Source organism: Neolamprologus brichardi, chromosome 5 (genome assembly GCF_056152115.1).
Source record: "Neolamprologus brichardi isolate AB-2024 chromosome 5, ASM5615211v1, whole genome shotgun sequence".
NCBI classification, from domain to species: domain Eukaryota; kingdom Metazoa; phylum Chordata; class Actinopteri; order Cichliformes; family Cichlidae; genus Neolamprologus; species Neolamprologus brichardi.
The window spans coordinates 14,285,493-14,305,176 of record NC_142108.1 but is presented as its reverse complement, the minus strand read 5'-3'; the positions used below and the strand labels follow the sequence as shown (position 1 = coordinate 14,305,176).

The window sequence follows — 19,684 nt, the reverse complement described above, 5'->3', positions numbered from 1 at the left end:
CAACAGTCTGCAATCGATCAGTCAGAGTGTAAGTCAGCAGCTATTTCCTGTCATTTATTGTCTTTTCCATGAATTAGTTTTCCTAATACAGGCCAGAGGACCCCTTCCTAGCCTCATTATAATGTGCAGTGTATAACTTAATGGATGCCTTTGGTCGCTATCCAGAAGATTGATGTTCCCAAATGTGTAAAAATCAGGTTGTTTTGTCTTGTTTTTATAAGATTATTTAAAAAGAAAATCCAAACGAAACATCGAAGCTGCACACAATCTGATCTCTGGTCTACAAAGCAGGGAACCCGATGGTGCTTAGCACCCTCTAGTGGAGGGAAATGCTCATCATTATGAATTAAAGACTGAGCCACAATGTGAGCTCTTTAATTTACCAGTTTACAAGTCAAATATTTTATATTATGATTAATTATATGGTCTAACTAATTAATTATTATATTTTTATATTAAAAATTGCAGCTGGGTTTATACACATACATATAAACCGAATTTTTATACAGTAAGCAAAATCATGAAAAGGCATAAACTCGCGCTGCTGGCACCTGCTCTACACTTCTGAACATAAAAAATTTCAGTACTCCAAGCAAAAGACTGCCTGAAATTTCTGCATCACACAGAGGCCATTTGTCCTTCAGTCATCTGACTACGTGACACACAACAGTGGTCTAATTGTTCATTTGCACTGCACAGACTCACACTGCCTCATCTTTTACATGTTTGTCTGCTCGTTTAACATCTTAATATTCCTACTGAAAATGAAGACGAAACCTTGTAATTAATACGAAGGTTTTTGTTTTTTATTTTTGTGCTTGGAGGCATTTTAAGGGAACATCCATTATGCAGTTTCTCTGGGTGAAACTGACCAGACTGCGTTGAGCTGATAGTAACTTAAATAACCACTTGTTACAACCAAGGTGTGAAGAAGCAGAACCTTGAAGCAGCTGGGCAACGGCAGCAGAATACCACACAGAGGATCACTCCTGTCAACTAAGAACAGGAAACCGAGGGTTAAATTGAACTTTTGCTATCAAAATCTGGTGGTAAGCAGTAAAGCACAGATCCATGCTGCCTTGTATAAACAGTTTAGTCTGCTGTTGATGGTGTGAGGGTGTAGAGGATATTTTCTTGGCACAGATTGGGTCCCTAAATACCAACAGAGAATTGTTTAAATGCCACAGCCTATCCGAGTACTCTTGCAGACCATGTCCAACCCTTTATCACCACATCGAACTGGTCTTTTGATGATAATGCACAACGTCACAAAGCTCAAATGATCTCAGACTGGTTTCTTGAGCATGACAATGAGTTCCCTGTACTCACATGGCCTCCACAGTCACCAGCTCTCAATCTAATAGACCAGACTCGGGATGTGGTGGAACGGCAGATTCTCATCATGGATGTGCAGCAGACAAATCTGCAGCAACTGTGTGACGCTGATGTGGACCAAAATCTCTGAGGAATGTTTCTAACAACTTGTTGAATCTTTGCCACAAATAATTAAAGCTGTTTTGAAAGAAAGACAGGGCACAACCTGGCACGAGCAATATGAAGCTAAATATAAGACTCCTTACCTGCATGTTCCTTCATGTTCATGGCCCTCAGTACCTCTCTGATCTCCTTCAGCTCTACACCCCCCAGCCCCACCTGAGAAATCTTCCTCCTGTGTTGACATGTGGTTGCTGTACATTCCTCTCTCCAAGTTTCAGACCCTCAGGGATAGAGCCTTCAGCTTCCAGGCTCCGACACTCTCAGACAACTTCAGTCATTAAATTCAAAACCTGGTTTTAAACGCAGGCTTTTGGTCTCAAATATAAACCGTGCTTGCTATTATTTGACAGTTTTTGCCTCTCATCTATCATGTTCATTCGCTTGAGTAGCATAAAAGATGTGCTTATAAATTAAGTTCTTGAAGGTTACTCGACTGTAATCTTTTGTAAGTCAGCGTCTTCATCCTTTGAACCAACATCACAACATTGAACACAAGATTTCTTTTTTTTTTTCCCCACACACATTTTTTATAACATTTGAAATGAATTTAAAAACTCTCATAATGCTCAAACAACTCATATGTTTTTGTTTTGGGTGTGGGGGTGGGTGGGTGAAACAGGCAACAAATGATTTCTGTGTCTACACAATAAACATCACTGTTAAAAAAAATACTACATCTGTCAACACTTACAAATTAAAATATGAGACAAATTCTTCAGTACACAACTACATACAAACCAAGCAGCAGGAACACTGCTGTTAGTTTCTTCCATCAACAGAACAAACGTCACATTTTGGTGAAAAATAGAAATGAATTAAAAGTCACAAACAGATGCCGGTGTAGCTCAGAGCAGATCAGGTTCGATTCCGATGTGCTGCTTTCTGACCCGACACCCCCCTGCTTACTTGTCTGTCTTCACTGTTCTATCTAATAAAAGGCAAACAAATTGTTAATAAATTAATAAATAAAATAGTTACAAATAAGTCGATATTTCTCTTGGGGATTAAAAAAAACAGTTGATAAATCTCTGGCACCTTATTGCTAACAAAACAGAGTTAAAAAACTTGCTTAGGAAACAAATACAGTGATACAAGGGCGCCCTCTAAAGACCATGGTATAAAAGAACAGCATCACCACTTGAGTCTCTGACATGCAGGAGTGCTCCAAAGAGGAGTTTCAGTATAAAAACTCTGTATTCTTGCTTCATCCCCCCCTTCTCCACATTCTTTTTATAATGATGTGAGTATTTTACAACTACTTTAACAAGTACTTTAGTTCAACCAATGTTTCTTTTGGGCCAAATGTAGAGATCCGGTGGTGAGCACTCAAATGCCTCGTTTTCCTCAGATGCTTGTTGGGGAAACAGACAAACAGCAGAAGATGACATTACAGCTGCTCCCACAACCAGGTAACACCTGATGAACTGGGACCAAAAGGTTCTCCTCCTCAGATCTGACTTATCTCTCCATGGGTGACACAAAAGGATTATGGGTAATGGGCAGTAACACCATAATGCACACACAGATTAAAGCACCCCAGAGCTAGCAGCATCCAGACCTTTGGCACGGCCAGTCAGTACCAGAACCCGACAAATGAAAAGACTTGGAACACGTTCTTCATGTGGCATTGGCAAGAAGGTCACACTGGAGCTCCGAGTCTGCAACTCTGTCACTTAACTGATAGGGTTTGTTGTCACTGACAGAAAGACCTTGTTCCAAGCTCAATTCTATATTCGGCTAGTGCAAATCGAAGGAGAATGCATGCACATCTACCCAGAACAGCATGACAATGAAGTTACACTGGCTGCTACCTGTTCGGTTCTCCCAAAGCCTGGTCTCTGTGCAGGGTATGAGCAAGATCCCTTTATGACTCGAAATGTTACTGGGCACTGCAGCTCATTTTCTCCTGTCTTTGCACCAAAAAGGAAGCCTAAAGTTTTCTGTTGGGCTTCTAGATGCTACAGGACTTTTTAGCTCACTGCAGAACTGTGCACTGACAGATAAAACATGCTAAAACTGCTCTACAAGCTGAAGCTGGAAAAATTATTTCAAGGTTCTCAAGAGAAGGCAAACCAAAATCTTATCTGACAGGGCGTGGGGGAGGAGAACTTCTTTGGCAACTCGGGGAGAGCGGAGGAACCTTCGAGAAAAAGAGGGGAGGGGAAGCTAATTATGAGTTAAACACTGAAACCGATTCTTGAAGTACAGGAGGCCGTTTTTGGTGTGCGTGGCATCAGAGGAGGCTGATGGGTAACGGAACTTGGCGTAGGTCTTGTCGCTCTCTGACTGGCTTACCCAGGGTAGTTTGATTTTGGTCGCGTGATTGACAATGACGTCATCGCAAGAGCCCACATGGAGAGAGCCGAGGCCATCGATGAAAAACTCTAGAAAAAAAAGGGAGGGGAGTAAACATCACTCAGTGGGTCAGGAACACTTTTAATTGATGAAATATTGCAGGTATGAAAATGAGGAGAAGGTGGCGTGAGCTAAATGTTCCATTTAAATCAGATTTCGTTCAGTTTAATGTAGGTAAATTAAAGCCGAGCTGCGACTCTTCCATGGTGGTGTGTGCTGATAAGAAAATGTCACAGCATAATTTGCTAGCAAAAATTATCTTGCACACGTTATCGTCTCAGTAAGTAAAATAAGATATGAATCTTTTTTCTTAAATTGCTAAGATATTGTTGCTATCAATACCTTAATCGGAGATATTCATCTCTCTTTTATTCTTAAATGATTAAGGAAACATTCAATTAATTTTATATGGCACACAAATTGACTCAGTGCTGCAGGAGGATAGAAAAACAATGAATATGAATATACAATAAAGTGCAAAAGTCTTGAGTTACACCTCATTTCTATATATTTTTCTAGAACAAATGGGAAATAGGTGATCAAAAACAGTGTTTGTACAATTCTAACAAGCTTGAAAGTAAATATTTGGTTTTACCACCTTTCTCCTTAAACACTTTAGCTTTAGCTTTTCTATAATTTCTTTAAGCAGCCTTCAGGAATAGTTCTTCAGGCTTCTCAAAGGACATTCAAAGCTGAGTGTTGGCTGTCTTTTGTTCTGTTTTCTGAGCCCACACTGCTTCAACAATGTTGAGGCCCGGCTTCTGGACACTCAAAGAAAGAAAAACTTTCAAAGAGCCTCTGAATGCCCGGAGAACTATTTCCCAAGACAATTAAAAAAAAAGACTGGTGGCTCAAGACTTGTGTACAAATGCGTAAATAATAATAATAACAATAATAATAACAATAATAATACTAACATTTTTTTTTTCAATTTTGGCATCTTTTTGCATCTGGCAGTCAAAACACTGAATAAATAAAAGATGGCATGATACTAAATTTGCTCCTTTGATATGAAAGGAAGCCCTGTACTCACCCAGATGAGCGACCCTGGTGAGGCGTGGGTCAAAGCCGACCTGCTGGACTTTGTCTGTGCGAGCTAAAAAGAAGTTGATGACCCCATCAGTCACAACGCAGTTGGGGAAGCCTTCAATGACGTGATGAAATCCTCTCCTCATGTGTAAACAGTCACCATCTTCCTCTCCTGGCTCAATGGAGATGGTTTGACGGTAGGTGGCGGTGTACCCCGTGGCCTCCCGCACTGCACCGCCCACCTAGTTCACACACATAGATACACTGTCTCTGCAAGAGCCCCAAAACTTTAATATTAACTGAGAAAAAGATAAAAAAATTCTTCTGCTACTCACTAGATCCAGAGTGGTCCTTTCTAAAACATCCACAAGCTTCTCCAGCTTGGTGTTGGCTGTGAAGATGAAGTCATCATCCACCCACAGTACGTACTTCGTGGTCACCTGGGACACGGCCAGGTTTCGGCCGGCAAACCAACCCTAAGAGACGCAACGCTGAGGTTTAGATTGAGATCGCATCACCAGTGACAGCAGGGAGAAGACTTCAGTGTGTCCTTACCTTTCCAAAGGGCATGATGTAATGTTCGATGTAAGGCCCAGAGATGGTTTGGGGATTTTCACTGTCATCAGCTATAACTATGGTAACAGTAGGGTAGTATCTTCTGATGCTGTCGATAAGATCTCTAAGCTTATCGTAACGCAGGAACGTTTTTGTGGCTATTGTCACGAGGGCGCTGATGTTGTACTCTGCAGAGAGTTGATGGAGGAAAACGGACTTTAGAAAGTGCTGTTTGACTCAGAAAGGACGTCTGACTTTAGTTATAAACACCGTTAACATGCCGGTGCTGTACCTCCTTTGGATCCAGTGTTGTACAGTTTAGGTGTTGTTCCATGTCGGATCTTGATGCTGAAGACAGCTTGATGTCCCTCTGTCTCAAGCTGCACTAAAAGACCCCCCGACACCAAAGAAAACATGAGTATCATTAAGATAAAACTATGAATGCCTCACTCTCATCTGGTTCTCGTAAAGCATGTAGACATAACAATGTCATGTCTTTGTACAAAACCAATTTTTCAGACCCTCAAGTTAAAATGCTAAACTCTACAGCATTTTATAGACAATTCTAGTAAAAAAACACAACACAAAAAAACCAAAACCCAAAGCACTTTTAGTTCCTACGGCTAATTTACCCTTCATAAAAACTCTACAGGGTTGGGATGACAAGTAAAGACAGATGTTATTAACAGATATTAACCCCCAGGCCGAGTCGTTCGGTACTGGGACGCGAGAGTTGAAGCTCAGGTGTGAAATTTATGGTTTTCAGCATTTTTACTGTTAACTCAATTTCCCTGGGTCTTTGTAGTTTTGTAGTTGTGTGTCTTATTTTGAAAGAAATATTTAAACGTTACCATAGCGACCAGAGAGCATTAAGGGGCAGAGAGGAGGATGTCACTCGCAATGTTGTTGGCACATTTTCAGGAGGAAAATGCTAATAAAGTTACACAATTACAAAGTGAATTCGCATTTATTATTATATTTACAAATTACCACGGTTTTTGTCTTGGTCATATTTTATTTTGTTGTATTTATCCGCGACACCTTAAAGGCCAGTTTGTGAAAATATTGTTTGACACTGGAGGTTGGGGGATCACTGTATTAAAGCATATCCAGTGTTTAAACGGCCCTTTTAAGGAAAATATTAGTTCAGTTTAAATTTGATGGAAGCAACATGTCCCCAATTGAGACAGGAAATGCTGGAAAAGTAAGTGTTACTAAAAGAAATAGCTAGAGGACCATTTAAGGAAAAAAAAGCATCTTAAAAAGTTTTCTCAGAACTAAAGAAGGGGAGAGGTTCACTAATCTGCATAAAACAGTGTCTACCGATTGTGAAAGAATTGTGTTCCTCACTGTAAAACTGTGAAGACTTTAAATATCTCGTCATCTGCAGTAAAAAAATATCATCGAAAGATTCAGAGAACCTTGATGAATCTCTTTTTGCAAGGGACAAGACAAGGCAATGTCTTGTTTCTGTTGGTTGAAATGGCAAAAAGCTGTTAAAAGTTTTTCATTGTGGGTTTTACTTTTTCTTGTGAGACAGGAACACGGGGTTTGATGCACCAGTCCAGCTATGGTCATGTTCAAGTGTTCAGATACATTGTCATCCTCAGCGGAAAGATTTTGAAAGCTTTTCCTACTTGTGGTTAGGCAAATTTGATTTAATGTCCTACATCACTCAGATGCGCGTGCATTAAAGACAGACATGATTCTGTCATGAAGACAAAATGCTGTTTAGAGCTTCATCAGCCTTTTTGTAAAAGGTCCATACTCTCATTATAAAGACGCAATGTATTTTCTAACTTCTGCTGTGAATAAAATCGATTGCACTCAGTTTTTATTTACATTTTAAAAAGTGCCCCAGCTGTTTTGAAACTGGGTTATACTATACAGGCAGAAAGTCGAAAGACAAGTGCAAACATGCCTTCAGCCATTCAGGTTTTGTGCATGCTTACTATTGTTAATTTTGTGCTGAACAAAGAGGCTCTGATATCAGACTGAATCCTGATTAGTTGCCCAATTTTAGCTCAAGAGAAACAGTTCTGAAAATAATTTTCTTTGCCAGGAATACCATACAAGAGCAGGTGTGAGGCCACTGAAAAGGAAAAAAAAAAGCAAGGTACACAGAGTCTGACAAAGCTGCTGACAGAAGCATCAGAGAGCAAACAGGTAGCTTAGTATAAAGGCTGGAGACACTCGGGAAGGTTAGCCGTATCTGATGGTGTGATGATGGCAAACAAACAAACAAACAAAACAATCTTGGTATTGTACAGACAGTGTTGGGGAGTAACGGAATACATGTACCGCCGTTACATATTTAAAATACAAAATATGAGTAACTATATTCCGTTACAGTTACCATTTAAAAAGGTATTATTCTCAATACAGTTACTTTGTTGAAAAAAATGGATTACACTGCGGTATTTTCCTGTTTCATATGTTAGGCTATGCCCTCTCTATATTTGGTAATTCCACGCCGGTGAAAACCCAAACAAAACGCGCATAAAGAGGCTCTAATGCCTGTGTCTCAATCTCGCGGCCCTACTTGCGGCCCGCATAATGACGTGAAGAAATTTATTTTTTTTAATTTTTATTCCAAAAATGATTTAATATCAAGGCAATAGTTACAGGCATAGCCCTAAAGAATGTAGCCTCATGGCCAGTGTAGTCCGTGCTGCAGGGAAAATGGACTGCTGTACCTGTTATGTGTCTGTGAGCACAAGGAGGGAGAAAAAGGAGAGTCTAAAAGTACGAGTTGCCACCTACCAGAAACGGGAGATGGAAGTATGCATGTCAGTCAGCTCCTGCTGTACTGTACTGTATATGCATGATCAAAGTATCAGAGTTTTCATCTAATGACTGAGAGTGAAAAAAAATCCACATATTGCTTTAAATTTAAACACAGACTCAAATTAGGGTGTGAGATAATTCTTTTTCTGTATCTTTACTTTCTCCTTTGTGGAATTTGTTGAAAAATACAGAAGAACAAAGTCCAGAGCCGATAAGATGGTGGATTGTTTCCGAGGGCTCACCTGTGTCTGCCGTGCTGGGATGAAACAGCGTGTTCGTGTAGGTGACGAACTGCAGCTGTCGGTTCATGTTCGGCAGCAGGCGGCTGGAAAGAGTCATGTGCATCTCGCCATCACCTTTGATTTTCACCTCGTCTACCTCCGCGGCCACATTTAGAGTTCCCAGCATGGCAGTGATGTTTATCTGCATATGATGGAAAGAATAGCGGTCAAGCTCAGAGGACTGCAGGCCTCTAAAATATTTAAAGACAGACACATTTGAGCACTCACTGAGTAATTATCTCTGGGAAGGTCATGTAAGGCCAAGCCTGGAAAAAGAGAAACAAACACTGATTGATTTTCAGTCCATTTCCTGTATGCACCAGCTGGATAAATAAGGCCTTTCAGAGGGGTGACCTTAAAATATATGTAGGTACAAAGAATATCCAGTATATAAACCACCTCTACTTCAAGTTAATTTTTAATGTTTAGGGGCCAGTTTTAACTACTTTCAAATGATAAAAACATGAGACTTTCATAAATATCTGAGTTGCTCAGATATTGAAGTTGTACCTGGGATGATGATTGTTTTCAGGGGTCGTACTTCCACCCCCTGTGTCGGATACTGCAAGGGGCTGTTAGCCTCAGCAATAATGAGTAGATCTGCAGGGGTCTTTGACCTGAAATGAAATGTTTTTGTTTTTTTACATGAACAAGCACAGCAGACATGTTTAGCCGCATGTTCTCCTTAAATTGCTGGCTGTCTGAGTGGTGTCCCAGAAACGATGTGGGCTTCATAGATAATTGGCAAACCTGTTAGTACATGACTTAATAATTGATCAACAAATTGATTTACTCTGCCTTACAGAAACCTGGTTGCAGCAGGATGATTATGTTAGTTTAAATGAATCAACACCCCCGAGTCATTCTAACTACCAGAAATCTCGAAGCACAGGTCGAGGGGGCGGTTTGGCAGCAATTTTTCACACCAGTCTATTAATTAATGAAAGACCAAGACAGACTTTTAATTCATTTAAAAGCCTGATGCTTAACATTGTCCACCCCAGCTGTGGAACTCAGAAACCAGTCTTACTTGTTATCATCTATCGTCCACCTGGGCCTTACACAGAGTTTCTGTCTGATTTCTCAGACTTTATATCTGATTTAGTTCTGAGCTCAGATAAAATAATTATTGTGGGTGATTTTAACATCCATGTTGATGCTAAAAATGACAGCCTCAACATGGCATTTAATCTGTTGTTAGACTCAATTGGTTTCTCTCAAAATGTAAAAGAACCCACCCACCACTTTAATCACACTCTAGATCTTGTTTTAACATATGGCATAGAAACTGAACATTTAACAGTGTTTCCTGAAAACCCTCTCCTGTCTGATCATTTCTTGATAACATTTACATTTACAATAATTGATTACGCAGCAGTGGAAAGTGGACTTTATCAAAGTAGATGTCTTTCTGAAAGCGCTGTTACTAAGTTTAAGAATATAATCCAGCCACTGTTATCATCGTCAATGCCCTGTACCAACACAGAGCAGAGCAGCTATCTGAACGCTACCCCAACAGAGGTCGATTATCTTGTTAATAATTTCACCTCCTCACTACGTACGACTCTGGATACTGTAGCTCCAGTGAAAACTAAGGTCTCTAATCAGAAGTACCTGACCCCGTGGTATAATTCTCAAACACGTACCCTAAAGCAGATGACTCGTAATCTGGAGAGGAAATGGCGTGTCACAAATTTAGAGGATCATCATTTAGCCTGGAGAAATAGTTTGTTGCTTTATAAGAAAGCCCTCCGCAAAGCCAGAACAGCTTACTACTCATCACTGATTGAAGAAAATAAGAACAACCCCAGGTTTCTCTTCAGCACTGTAGCCAGGCTGAGCTCTTTTGAGCCAACCATCCCTTTAACGTTAACTAGTAATGACTTCATGAACTTCTTCACAAATAAAATTTTTATCATTAGAGAAAAAATTACCAATAATCATCCCACAGATGTAATATTATCTACAGTTACTCTTAGTACCATTGATGTTAAGTTAGACTCTTTTTCTCCAATCGATCTTTCTGAGTTAACTTCAATAATTACTTCCTCCAAACCATCAACGTGTCTTTTAGACCCCATTCCTACAAAACTGCTCAAAGAAGTCCTGCCATTGATTAATTCTTCGATCTTATATATGATCAACCTATCTCTAATAATCGGCTATGTACCACAGGCCTTCAAGGTGACTGCAGTTAAACCTTTACTCAAAAAGCCATCTCTAGACCCAGCAGTCTTAGCTAATTATAGGCCAATCTCCAACCTTCCTTTCATATCAAAAATCCTTGAAAGAGTAGTTGTCAAACAGCTAACAGATCATCTGCAGAGGAATGGTTTATTTGAAGAGTTTCAGTCAGGTTTCAGAGCTCATCACAGCACAGAAACAGCTTTAGTGAAGGTTACAAATGATCTTCTTATGGCCTCTGACAGTGGTCTCATCTCTGTGCTTGTCCTTCTTGACCTTAGTGCAGCATTCGATACTGTTGACCATAATATCCTATTAGAGCGATTAGAACATGCTGTAGGTATTACAGGTATTGCACTGCAGTGGTTTGTATCATATCTATCTAATAGACTCCAATTTGTGCATGTAAATGGAGAGTCCTCTTCACACACTGAGGTTAATTATGGAGTTCCACAGGGTTCAGTGCTAGGACCAATTCTGTTTACATTATACATGCTTCCCCTAGGCAGCATCATTAGAAGACATAGCATACATTTTCACTGCTATGCAGATGACACCCAGCTCTATCTGTCCATGAAGCCAGATAACACACGCCAATTAGTTAAACTGCAGGAATGTCTTAAAGACATAAAGACTTGGATGGCCACTAACTTTCTGCTTCTTAACTCAGATAAAACTGAGGTCATTGTACTCAGCGCTGAAAAGCTTAGAAATATGGTATCTAACCAGATTCTTACTCTGGATGGCATTACCTTGGCCTCCAGTAACACTGTGAGGAACCTTGGAGTCATTTTTGACCAGGATATGTCCTTCAACGCACATATTAAACAAATATGTAAGACTGTGTTCTTCCATTTGCGCAACATCTCTAAAATTAGAAATATCCTGTCTCAGAGTGACGCTGAAAAACTAGTTCATGCATTTATTACTTCCAGGCTGGACTACTGCAATTCATTATCATCAGGATGTCCAAAAAACTCACTGAAAAGCCTTCAGTTAATCCAAAATGCTGCAGCAAGAGTACTGACAGGGACTAGAAAGAGAGAGCATATTTCTCCTGTTTTGGCTTCCCTTCATTGGCTTCCTGTTAAATCCAGAATTGAATTCAAAATCCTGCTCCTCACATACAAGGTCTTAAATAATCAGGCCCCATCTTATCTTAATGACCTTGTAGTACCATATTACCCTATTAGAGCACTTCGCTCTCGCTCTGCAGGCCTACTTGTTGTTCCTAGAGTATTTAAAAGTAGAATGGGAGGGAGAGCCTTCAGTTTTCAGGCCCCTCTTCTGTGGAACCAGCTTCCAGTTTGGATTCGGGAGACAGACACTATCTCTACTTTTAAGATTAGGCTTAAAACTTTCCTTTTTTCTAAAGCATATAGTTAGGGCTGGACCAGGTGACCCTGAATCCTCCCTTAGTTATGCTGCAATAGATGTAGGCTGCCGGGGGATTCCCATGATGCATTGAGTTTTTCCTTTCCAGTCACCTTTCTCACTCACTATGTGTTAATAGACCTCTCTGTATTGAATCATATCTGTTATTAATCTCTGTCTCTCTTCCACAGCATGTCTTTTATCCTGTCTTCCTTCTCTCACCCCAACCAGTCGCAGCAGATGGCCGCCCCTCCCTGAGCCTGGTTCTGCCGGAGGTTTCTTCCTGTTAAAAGGGAGTTTTTCCTTCCCACTGTCGCCAAAGTGCTTGCTCATAGGGGGTCATATGATTGTTGGGCTTTTCTCTGTATCTATGAAGCGCCTTGAGGCGACATTTGTTGTGATTTGGCGCTATATAAATAAAATTGAATTGAATTGAATTGAATTGAACTGAATTGAATTGAATTCAAGCAGAAGGCAGGAAGCTCTTCGCAAACAACAGTCACAATTACTATTATACGCGAATAACATTATTAAAATGACCTCACGTTTCTTACTGGAGAGCAAAGCTTTTGATAAAAACAAGTTTTGTTGTATTAGGAATTAATTTCAGTACTTCTGAAAAGTTTACATTTTTCTGGAAAGGCGGCTAATTTTGTGTTACTTTTTAATTGCCTTCATCATTTCAAATGTTAATAGCTAAAGTCAGTATTCAGTGGATTTTGTCTCACTGGCTCTCTCATCCAGAGTTTATTCAATAAAGAAACTGAAAATTTTACATTAGTCTGAGTGATTCATAATAATGGCGTCAGGATTTGGGTTGTGACAGCGCCTGTGTTGAATGTAGAAGCCGCGTCGACGTTCACTCTGATGCCTCTGTGTTTCTAAACGGAGGGACAGTAACTGTGTGTGTGTATGTAAGCATGTAAAAACTGCAGATAGTAAGATTAAAAGCAACAGTATTTTATCTATACTTGCCATTGTACAAATTCATCTCATGTAAACAATAACGTGACGCACAGCTTGACGTCAAAAAAGGCGCTCACCTTTGACGCCGCGTGTCTAAATCTCTGTTTTTTTTGTACAGACGTAAACGCAAAACTTGAGTTTTTGAAAAACCTCTATTTTCAGTGATCCAAAACGCTTTTACGTGTGGACGAAAGGCCCGAACAAATAGAAAAAGCTGTGTTTTCAAAAATACCCGTCTATGTAGCCTTACTAATGCACAACTCCTGCACGATCCACAGAGATGCGGGCAGGTTTTAAGGCTGCCAGTTGTGTACCGGAAACAAGCAAAAAGAAAGGTCTGTGTTTATATATGTTCTAATGCATGTACATTCAAACTGCGTAGTAACAAACCACAAAGCGAAGCAGGTCAGCAGATTTGACAAGAGTGATGTGAGATTGTGGATGATTTTCCATGTAAGAGATAGGTAAGTCTAAAAAACAATTTCCTGTAGCGTGCACTGAGACAGATGGATTATTTCAAGTAACACATTTTGTTACATCATTATTTAATTTAAATAAAACAACACATCAGGCCACATAATAATATTTTAGCCACACAGATAAAATATGTGAAACATCTCTTAAGTACTCCTTACCTCGTCTGAAAGCTGCTGTACTCTTTCGCCCGTCTCCTCTTCATCTCCTCCAGCTCTGAAGCCTCGAAGGCAGTGTGCAGCGGGTGAGCTGACACCCGCGGGAACAAGAGTTGTGCGAACGGTAGGTTTACCCCCCCACTTTCGCCCTCACATATGCATCCATTACGTGCCAGCAAACTGGACAGATTATAAGACACGTGTGATCAGATTTAAGCTCAGGTCTGTCCGTTTTGGTTCAAAATAGCATTACTTACCTCGCCACATTATCCCTTACATGGAAGGGAATATTGCTCAATCGATGGTCTGACTCAGGGACCCTCTCTTCCAGATGCCTCTCTACTATAAACGCTGGTCGCTGCCAAACATCCACTGTGGTATAACCCCGAGTGGGCCACGAATGGAGGAGAGCCAGTACTAGCACCACAGACACCAAGATGACTAGCAACACCGTCTTCCTCATGGACCGCATCCTGGAACCTGTCAGAGATTAGAATGCTGGATGACGCTCTGGTTTCTATAATTATACTCTGACAATATTTCCGAACAGGAATGCGATTTACAGTGGGGCAAAAAAGTATTTAGTCAGCCACCGATTGTGCAAGTTCCCCCACTTAAAATGATGACAGAGGTCAGTAATTTGCACCAGAGGTACACTTCAACTGTGAGAGACAGAATGTGAAAAAAAAATCCATGAATTCACATGGTAGGATTTGTAAAGAATTTATTCGTAAATCAGGGTGGAAAATAAGTATTTGGTCACCTCAAACAAGGAAAATCCCTGGCTCTCACAGACCTGTAACGTCTTCTGTAAGAAGCTTTTCTGTCCCCCACTCGTTACCTGTATGAATGGCACCTGTTTGACCTCATCATCTGTATAAAAGACACCTGTCCACAGCCTCAACCAGTCAGACTCCAAACTCCGCCATGGCCACGACCAAAGAGCTTTCGAAGGACACCAGGAAAAGAATTGTAGACCTGCACCAGACTGGGAAGAGTGAATCTACAATAGGCAAGCAGCTTGGTGTGAAAAAATCAACTGTGGGAGCAATCATCAGAAAATGGAAGACATACAAGACCACTGATAATCTCCCTCGATCTGGGGCTCCACGCAAGATCTCATCCCGTGGGGTCAAAATGATCATGAGAACGGTGAGCAAAGATCCCAGAACCACACGGGGGGACCTGGTGAATGACCTGCAGAGAGCTGGGACCAAAGTAACAAAGGTCACCATCAGTAACACACTACAACGGCAGGGAATCAAATCCCGCAGTGCCAGAGGTGTTCCGCTGCTGAAGCCAGTGCATGTCCAGGCCCGTCTGAAGTTTGCCAGAGAGCACATGGATGATACAGCAGAGGATTGGGAGAATGTCATGTGGTCAGATGAAACCAAAGTAGAACTTTTTGGTATAAACTCAACTCGTCGTGTTTGGAGGAAGAAGAATACTGAGTTGCATCCCAAGAACACCATACCTACTGTGAAGCATGGGGGTGGAAACATCATGCTATGGGGCTGTTTTTCTGCCAAGGGGACAGGACGACTGATCCGTGTTAAGGACAGAATGAATGGGGCCAAGTATCGTGAGATTTTGAGCCAAAACCTCCTTCCATCAGTGAGAACTTTGAAGATGAAACGAGGCTGGGTCTTCCAACATGACAATGATCCAAAACACACCGCCCGGGCAACAAAGGAGTGGCTCCGTAAGAAGCCTTTGAAAGTCCTGGAGTGGCCTAGCCAGTCTCCAGACCTCAACCCCATAGAAAATCTGTGGCGGGAGTTGAAAGTCCGTGTTGCTCGGCGACAGCCCCAAAACATCACTGCTCTTGAGAAGATCTGCATGGAGGAATGGGCCAAAATACCAGCTACTGTGTGTGCAAACCTGGTAAAGACCTATAGTAAACGTTTGACCTCTGTTATTGCCAACAAAGGTTATGTTACAAAGTATTGAGTTGTATTTTTGTTATTGACCAAATACTTATTTTCCACCCTGATTTACGAATAAATTCTTTACAAATCCTACCATGTGAATTCATGGATTTTTTTTTCACATTCTGTCTCTCACAGTTGAAGTGTACCTCTGGTGCAAATTACTGACCTCTGTCATCATTTTAAGTGGGGGAACTTGCACAATCGGTGGCTGACTAAATACTTTTTTGCCCCACTGTAAGTGATGGGAACAAAATCAACAGTCTCTGTTTTGTGTGACAACTTTGTGAGGTTTTGCTAAAGTTAAAAGGTTATGTCATCCCTCTGCACCACCCCTTCCACTTCAGCTCAACCCCAAAAACAGCCTACAGGAAGTTGTTTAATTGCAGTTGTTTAATTATAGTCTCAGAAGAATTTCTAAGTCGTCACCACAGCTACAGATCGATGGAAAATTATTCGCATTTTTGTGGTTGCACTCACAGTGGAGCCATTAAAAGAGATCTATATATCTGCCGAAAGGATCAGCATAATGAAATCATGAATGCCTTCCGATCCCTCATTCCCCTCCCATATTTTTTCTCCTCGATTCTTCTTCTTGTATATAACTGAATGCAGATGTGTCCCCTTTCAGAAATTTGCCAGCACACAATTACTTCTTTCTCCTCCAGCTGTGAAAAACAAAAACTCCATTTCTGATTCTGCATGCACTTGGGTGTGGGTGAGATGGTATTCTTGTAAATGAATTGCTCATATTGTGGGAACTTAAATATTATACACAGCTACATAGTAGGAATCCAGTCTTCTTGTTAAAGACATAAATGCTTACATCTAATGATGACGACTTTGTTTATGTTCAGAGTAGGAAAAGTCTAGTGTTAGAAATAATGTAGAAAACCTTTGAAGTGATGGAATCAAGACTCTATGTCTCTTGTATGTGTGTGTGTGTGTGTGTGTGTGTGTGGGCTTGCTTACAATGATCTAATTATACCGACACAAAATTCACTGCCACAAATGGAGGAGACAAGACATTAAATTAAACATTCTGTAACCATTTAGCAGACAGACTTTCATTTCTAGCAGTTTAAAAAGTATTTATAGGAATATCTACCTCACTGCCTCTATCCAGTCATTGAAAGGAAAACCTCTGTTGACACCTGCATCTCCAGAAACCATGTAAACATTTGTGGAAATGAGCAAGCGCCTTCTCCATCTGGAAAGAACAAAAAAACACAACTCAAGGAGTACAGACTGAAAAAGTGGATAACAACTAATAATAATATAACAGAATGTACTCTTAAGAAACCTGGAGTGCATATAAACTCATATAATCATGAGGTAAGTGACCATGTAGCGTTTCATTAAGTGACTGCATGGTACCACAGCTGCCGGGGGAAATTAGTTTTTGTCGCGAAATCAATCAATGTAGAGCAGTGTCACAAACCACGGAGGCCCCAGAAAAGTGCAATCAAACGGTGAGTTTATTAACACCCAGGAGAAAACATCAGCATATGTCTTCTGACAAAAATACATGTTGAGAACACTTTTAAAGCAGTGAGGTATCCGCCCCCCCATGGCGTAAAAATAGGTTAAAGACGTCAGTTACAGTAAATGGTACATTTTAGATGGCTATAAACAGACATAGAACTTCTCATTTCTATAACAACTTTCCAAACAAGGTAATAACTTCAAGCCTTCAAGGTCTCTGAGGGTTGGTTGTCGACTCCGGTCATCTGTTACCAAGTAGACTAAAATGCAGTTGGAAGCTAAATGAGTTAAGGCCTCAGGCCTGACACATTCCTAGATTATATGTTATTGTAAGCATGCATGCAATTATCCTTCTATGCTTTAGTCCTTTTCACAATAGATTGTGAAGACTCGCGCTTCTCAAAGCTTAAGACCTTCTTGTAGACTAATGCAACAACTCTAAATGAGCACAAATATTATGCAATGTGTATGAAATACTCCTGGCTGTACCTGTAATAAAAGTTAACATAATGAAAGGATCATTAAATGAACATCTTCAATAAACAACTTTAATGCAATATCAATACTGTGAGAAATATTATTAAATGGAATAATGCTGTAAAGAATGTTATTAATGCAATTATAATGATGCAGGTTATATGGCAGCAATAAAAGAATTTCTGTATCTCAACATTTTACAAAGGGCTGGAGGGGAAAAACTAAATCAATACAGGGGAAAGATTAATAGGATCAGAACTAGCAATGTTCCTCTAAATCAGAAGATGGCTTACAGATGGCTTTGGCCACTTACTGTCGTACCTTTCAGTCTAGTTCTTGTGTAATCGGTAATCTGCTATACCTCAGAGTTTTCTTGCAGTTTTCCTTCTTGTACCACCACCCTTCCAAAAGGAAATGAAATAGGAGCAAATTTTATGTTAAAAAAAATACAATTTAGAATTGGTTCTTTGCCAAGTTATTTACTAAATGTGGACACCACACAGGTCATCCCCTGATTATGTTTGAATTATTTATAGATCAGTGGCTTACAAAACAGCAATAACAAAAACATTCCTGTGAGATTGCTCAGGTACAAGGACCAGACTGAAACTAGGTCAATAAGCAGCCAACGACTTTAAAAGAAAAATGTTTAAGACCTTCAGGGTGTCTACTTTTTAAATAATTACAAATCTGGCTTCCTGGAATCAAAATATAAGAAATGAGGGGTTGGTTTCGACTTTTTGCACAGTACTGTATTTCAACAGAGATTGTAAGGTAAGACAACATGACATGATGCATATCTGTGAAGATATGCCTGCAGTAATGCAAAACATTGTTTTGCATTACTGCAGGCCTCCCAGATTTGATCTCCCCGTCTGAATGATAATTAGCAGCGATAGTGGAACAGCCCTAAGACATAACAGATAATCTAAGCCAATCAGAACATAGCTGTGTGCTGCACGCTGTTGTAATTAACCTAAAAACGAGCCTATGGTAGGGAGTGCCGCGGTGAACATGCTATGGACATGCATATAGTCCATGGGTCCCTACCAAAGATTTGCTCGCATGTTTCGGACTATTTGGGATAATTAGCACAAAATTAGCACACCTTCCTTCGTACTGTGAAACATGAGGAAAATATGGGAAAAAAAATGCGAATGTGTGTACAGAAATCCGAGGTAGCGAATATAACTACCCGGCTACACACAGGCCTATTAGCCCACCTTATTCTGAGTGAGAGCGCAAGAAAACCCATGCATCCGAAATTATCTTTAAACAGCACTTCTAATATGCTGAAAAACATCTCCAGAATAAAGACATACTGTGTATTTAGTTATTTTACCACCATGTTAATGTCAAAATTGTAAAAAAAAATCTCATGCCTATCCCCTCTTTGTCTATCAAAGAAGCTGTCAAACGTTCAGTCAGAGCTGAAAAATAACAACCCCAGAAAAAAATCCCCTGCCGAAGACGGGGACAAGGGCCTTTAAAGCAGCCCCCCACTGTAGAAAAAATCAAATAACCCCACAGCTCACCTCAGTTAAGACGCACACTACAGACTCTTTCACCTCCCTGCTGCACAGAGCTCGCCCCTCTCTCACGGATCTGTTCCTCGGAGGTCTTGAAAACGATTATGCGGGGGGAAGAGGCGCAGAGAGGAGCTGCCGCGCATCGCAGCACTGCAGGCTGTTGGACGGATGCTCCCCCTGCAGCAACAGCGGCTGCAGCGCGGCGGTGAGCGCACCGATATCACCGCTCATCAGCGGTCAGTCAGCTGAGCATGCACACACACATAGAGGAGATGATAACACTGAACTGACTGCACGATTTCTCAAAAAGAAAAAAAAAAAGTAGAATTATGATCAAACAATAAGATTTATGTCTATATACATGTTTAGATTGGTGTGTGTGTGTGGGCGTCTGTGCACACAGTCGATAAATATGTGTACTGCTAATTTCAGCTTCTATAGTATCTCACCGTCTGTACTTCCCCTCCTTTCTGGTATTCTGTTAAGGAATGTTTTTTTTCTTCGAGGAACTGTCTTGATTTTTTCCTCACCGGATATTTAAACCCAGTAGTTTGACTGCACTTTTCGCTCAGCTCGGTGTGTACTTTTTGGGTATCATATGAATC

General features: G+C 40.6%; 1 protein-coding gene across 2 annotated transcripts; it reads right to left on the bottom strand.

The window, feature by feature from the left end:
• Window positions 1-2,016: 2,016 nt before the first annotated feature.
• Window positions 2,017-19,290, bottom strand: b4galnt1b (beta-1,4-N-acetyl-galactosaminyltransferase 1b). 2 transcript variants are annotated; one of them, XM_087840725.1, is made up of 13 exons: window positions 19,086-19,290; window positions 16,697-16,798; window positions 13,918-14,140; window positions 13,664-13,840; window positions 9,015-9,121; window positions 8,733-8,770; window positions 8,466-8,646; window positions 5,729-5,821; window positions 5,437-5,624; window positions 5,217-5,357; window positions 4,886-5,123; window positions 3,793-3,881; window positions 2,017-3,637 (listed from the first exon to the last, which is right to left on the bottom strand). In XM_087840725.1, the coding sequence occupies exons 3-13, from the start codon at window positions 14,130-14,132 to the stop codon at window positions 3,578-3,580; spliced, it is 1,527 nt and encodes a 508-aa protein (XP_087696851.1). In that variant the 5' UTR covers window positions 14,133-14,140; window positions 16,697-16,798; window positions 19,086-19,290; the 3' UTR covers window positions 2,017-3,577. The 2 variants fall into 2 exon arrangements, with proteins under 2 accessions (XP_087696851.1, XP_087696850.1); XM_087840724.1 differs by having other exon boundaries at window positions 2,017-3,881; window positions 19,086-19,289.
• Between the last annotated feature and the right edge of the window lie 394 nt (window positions 19,291-19,684).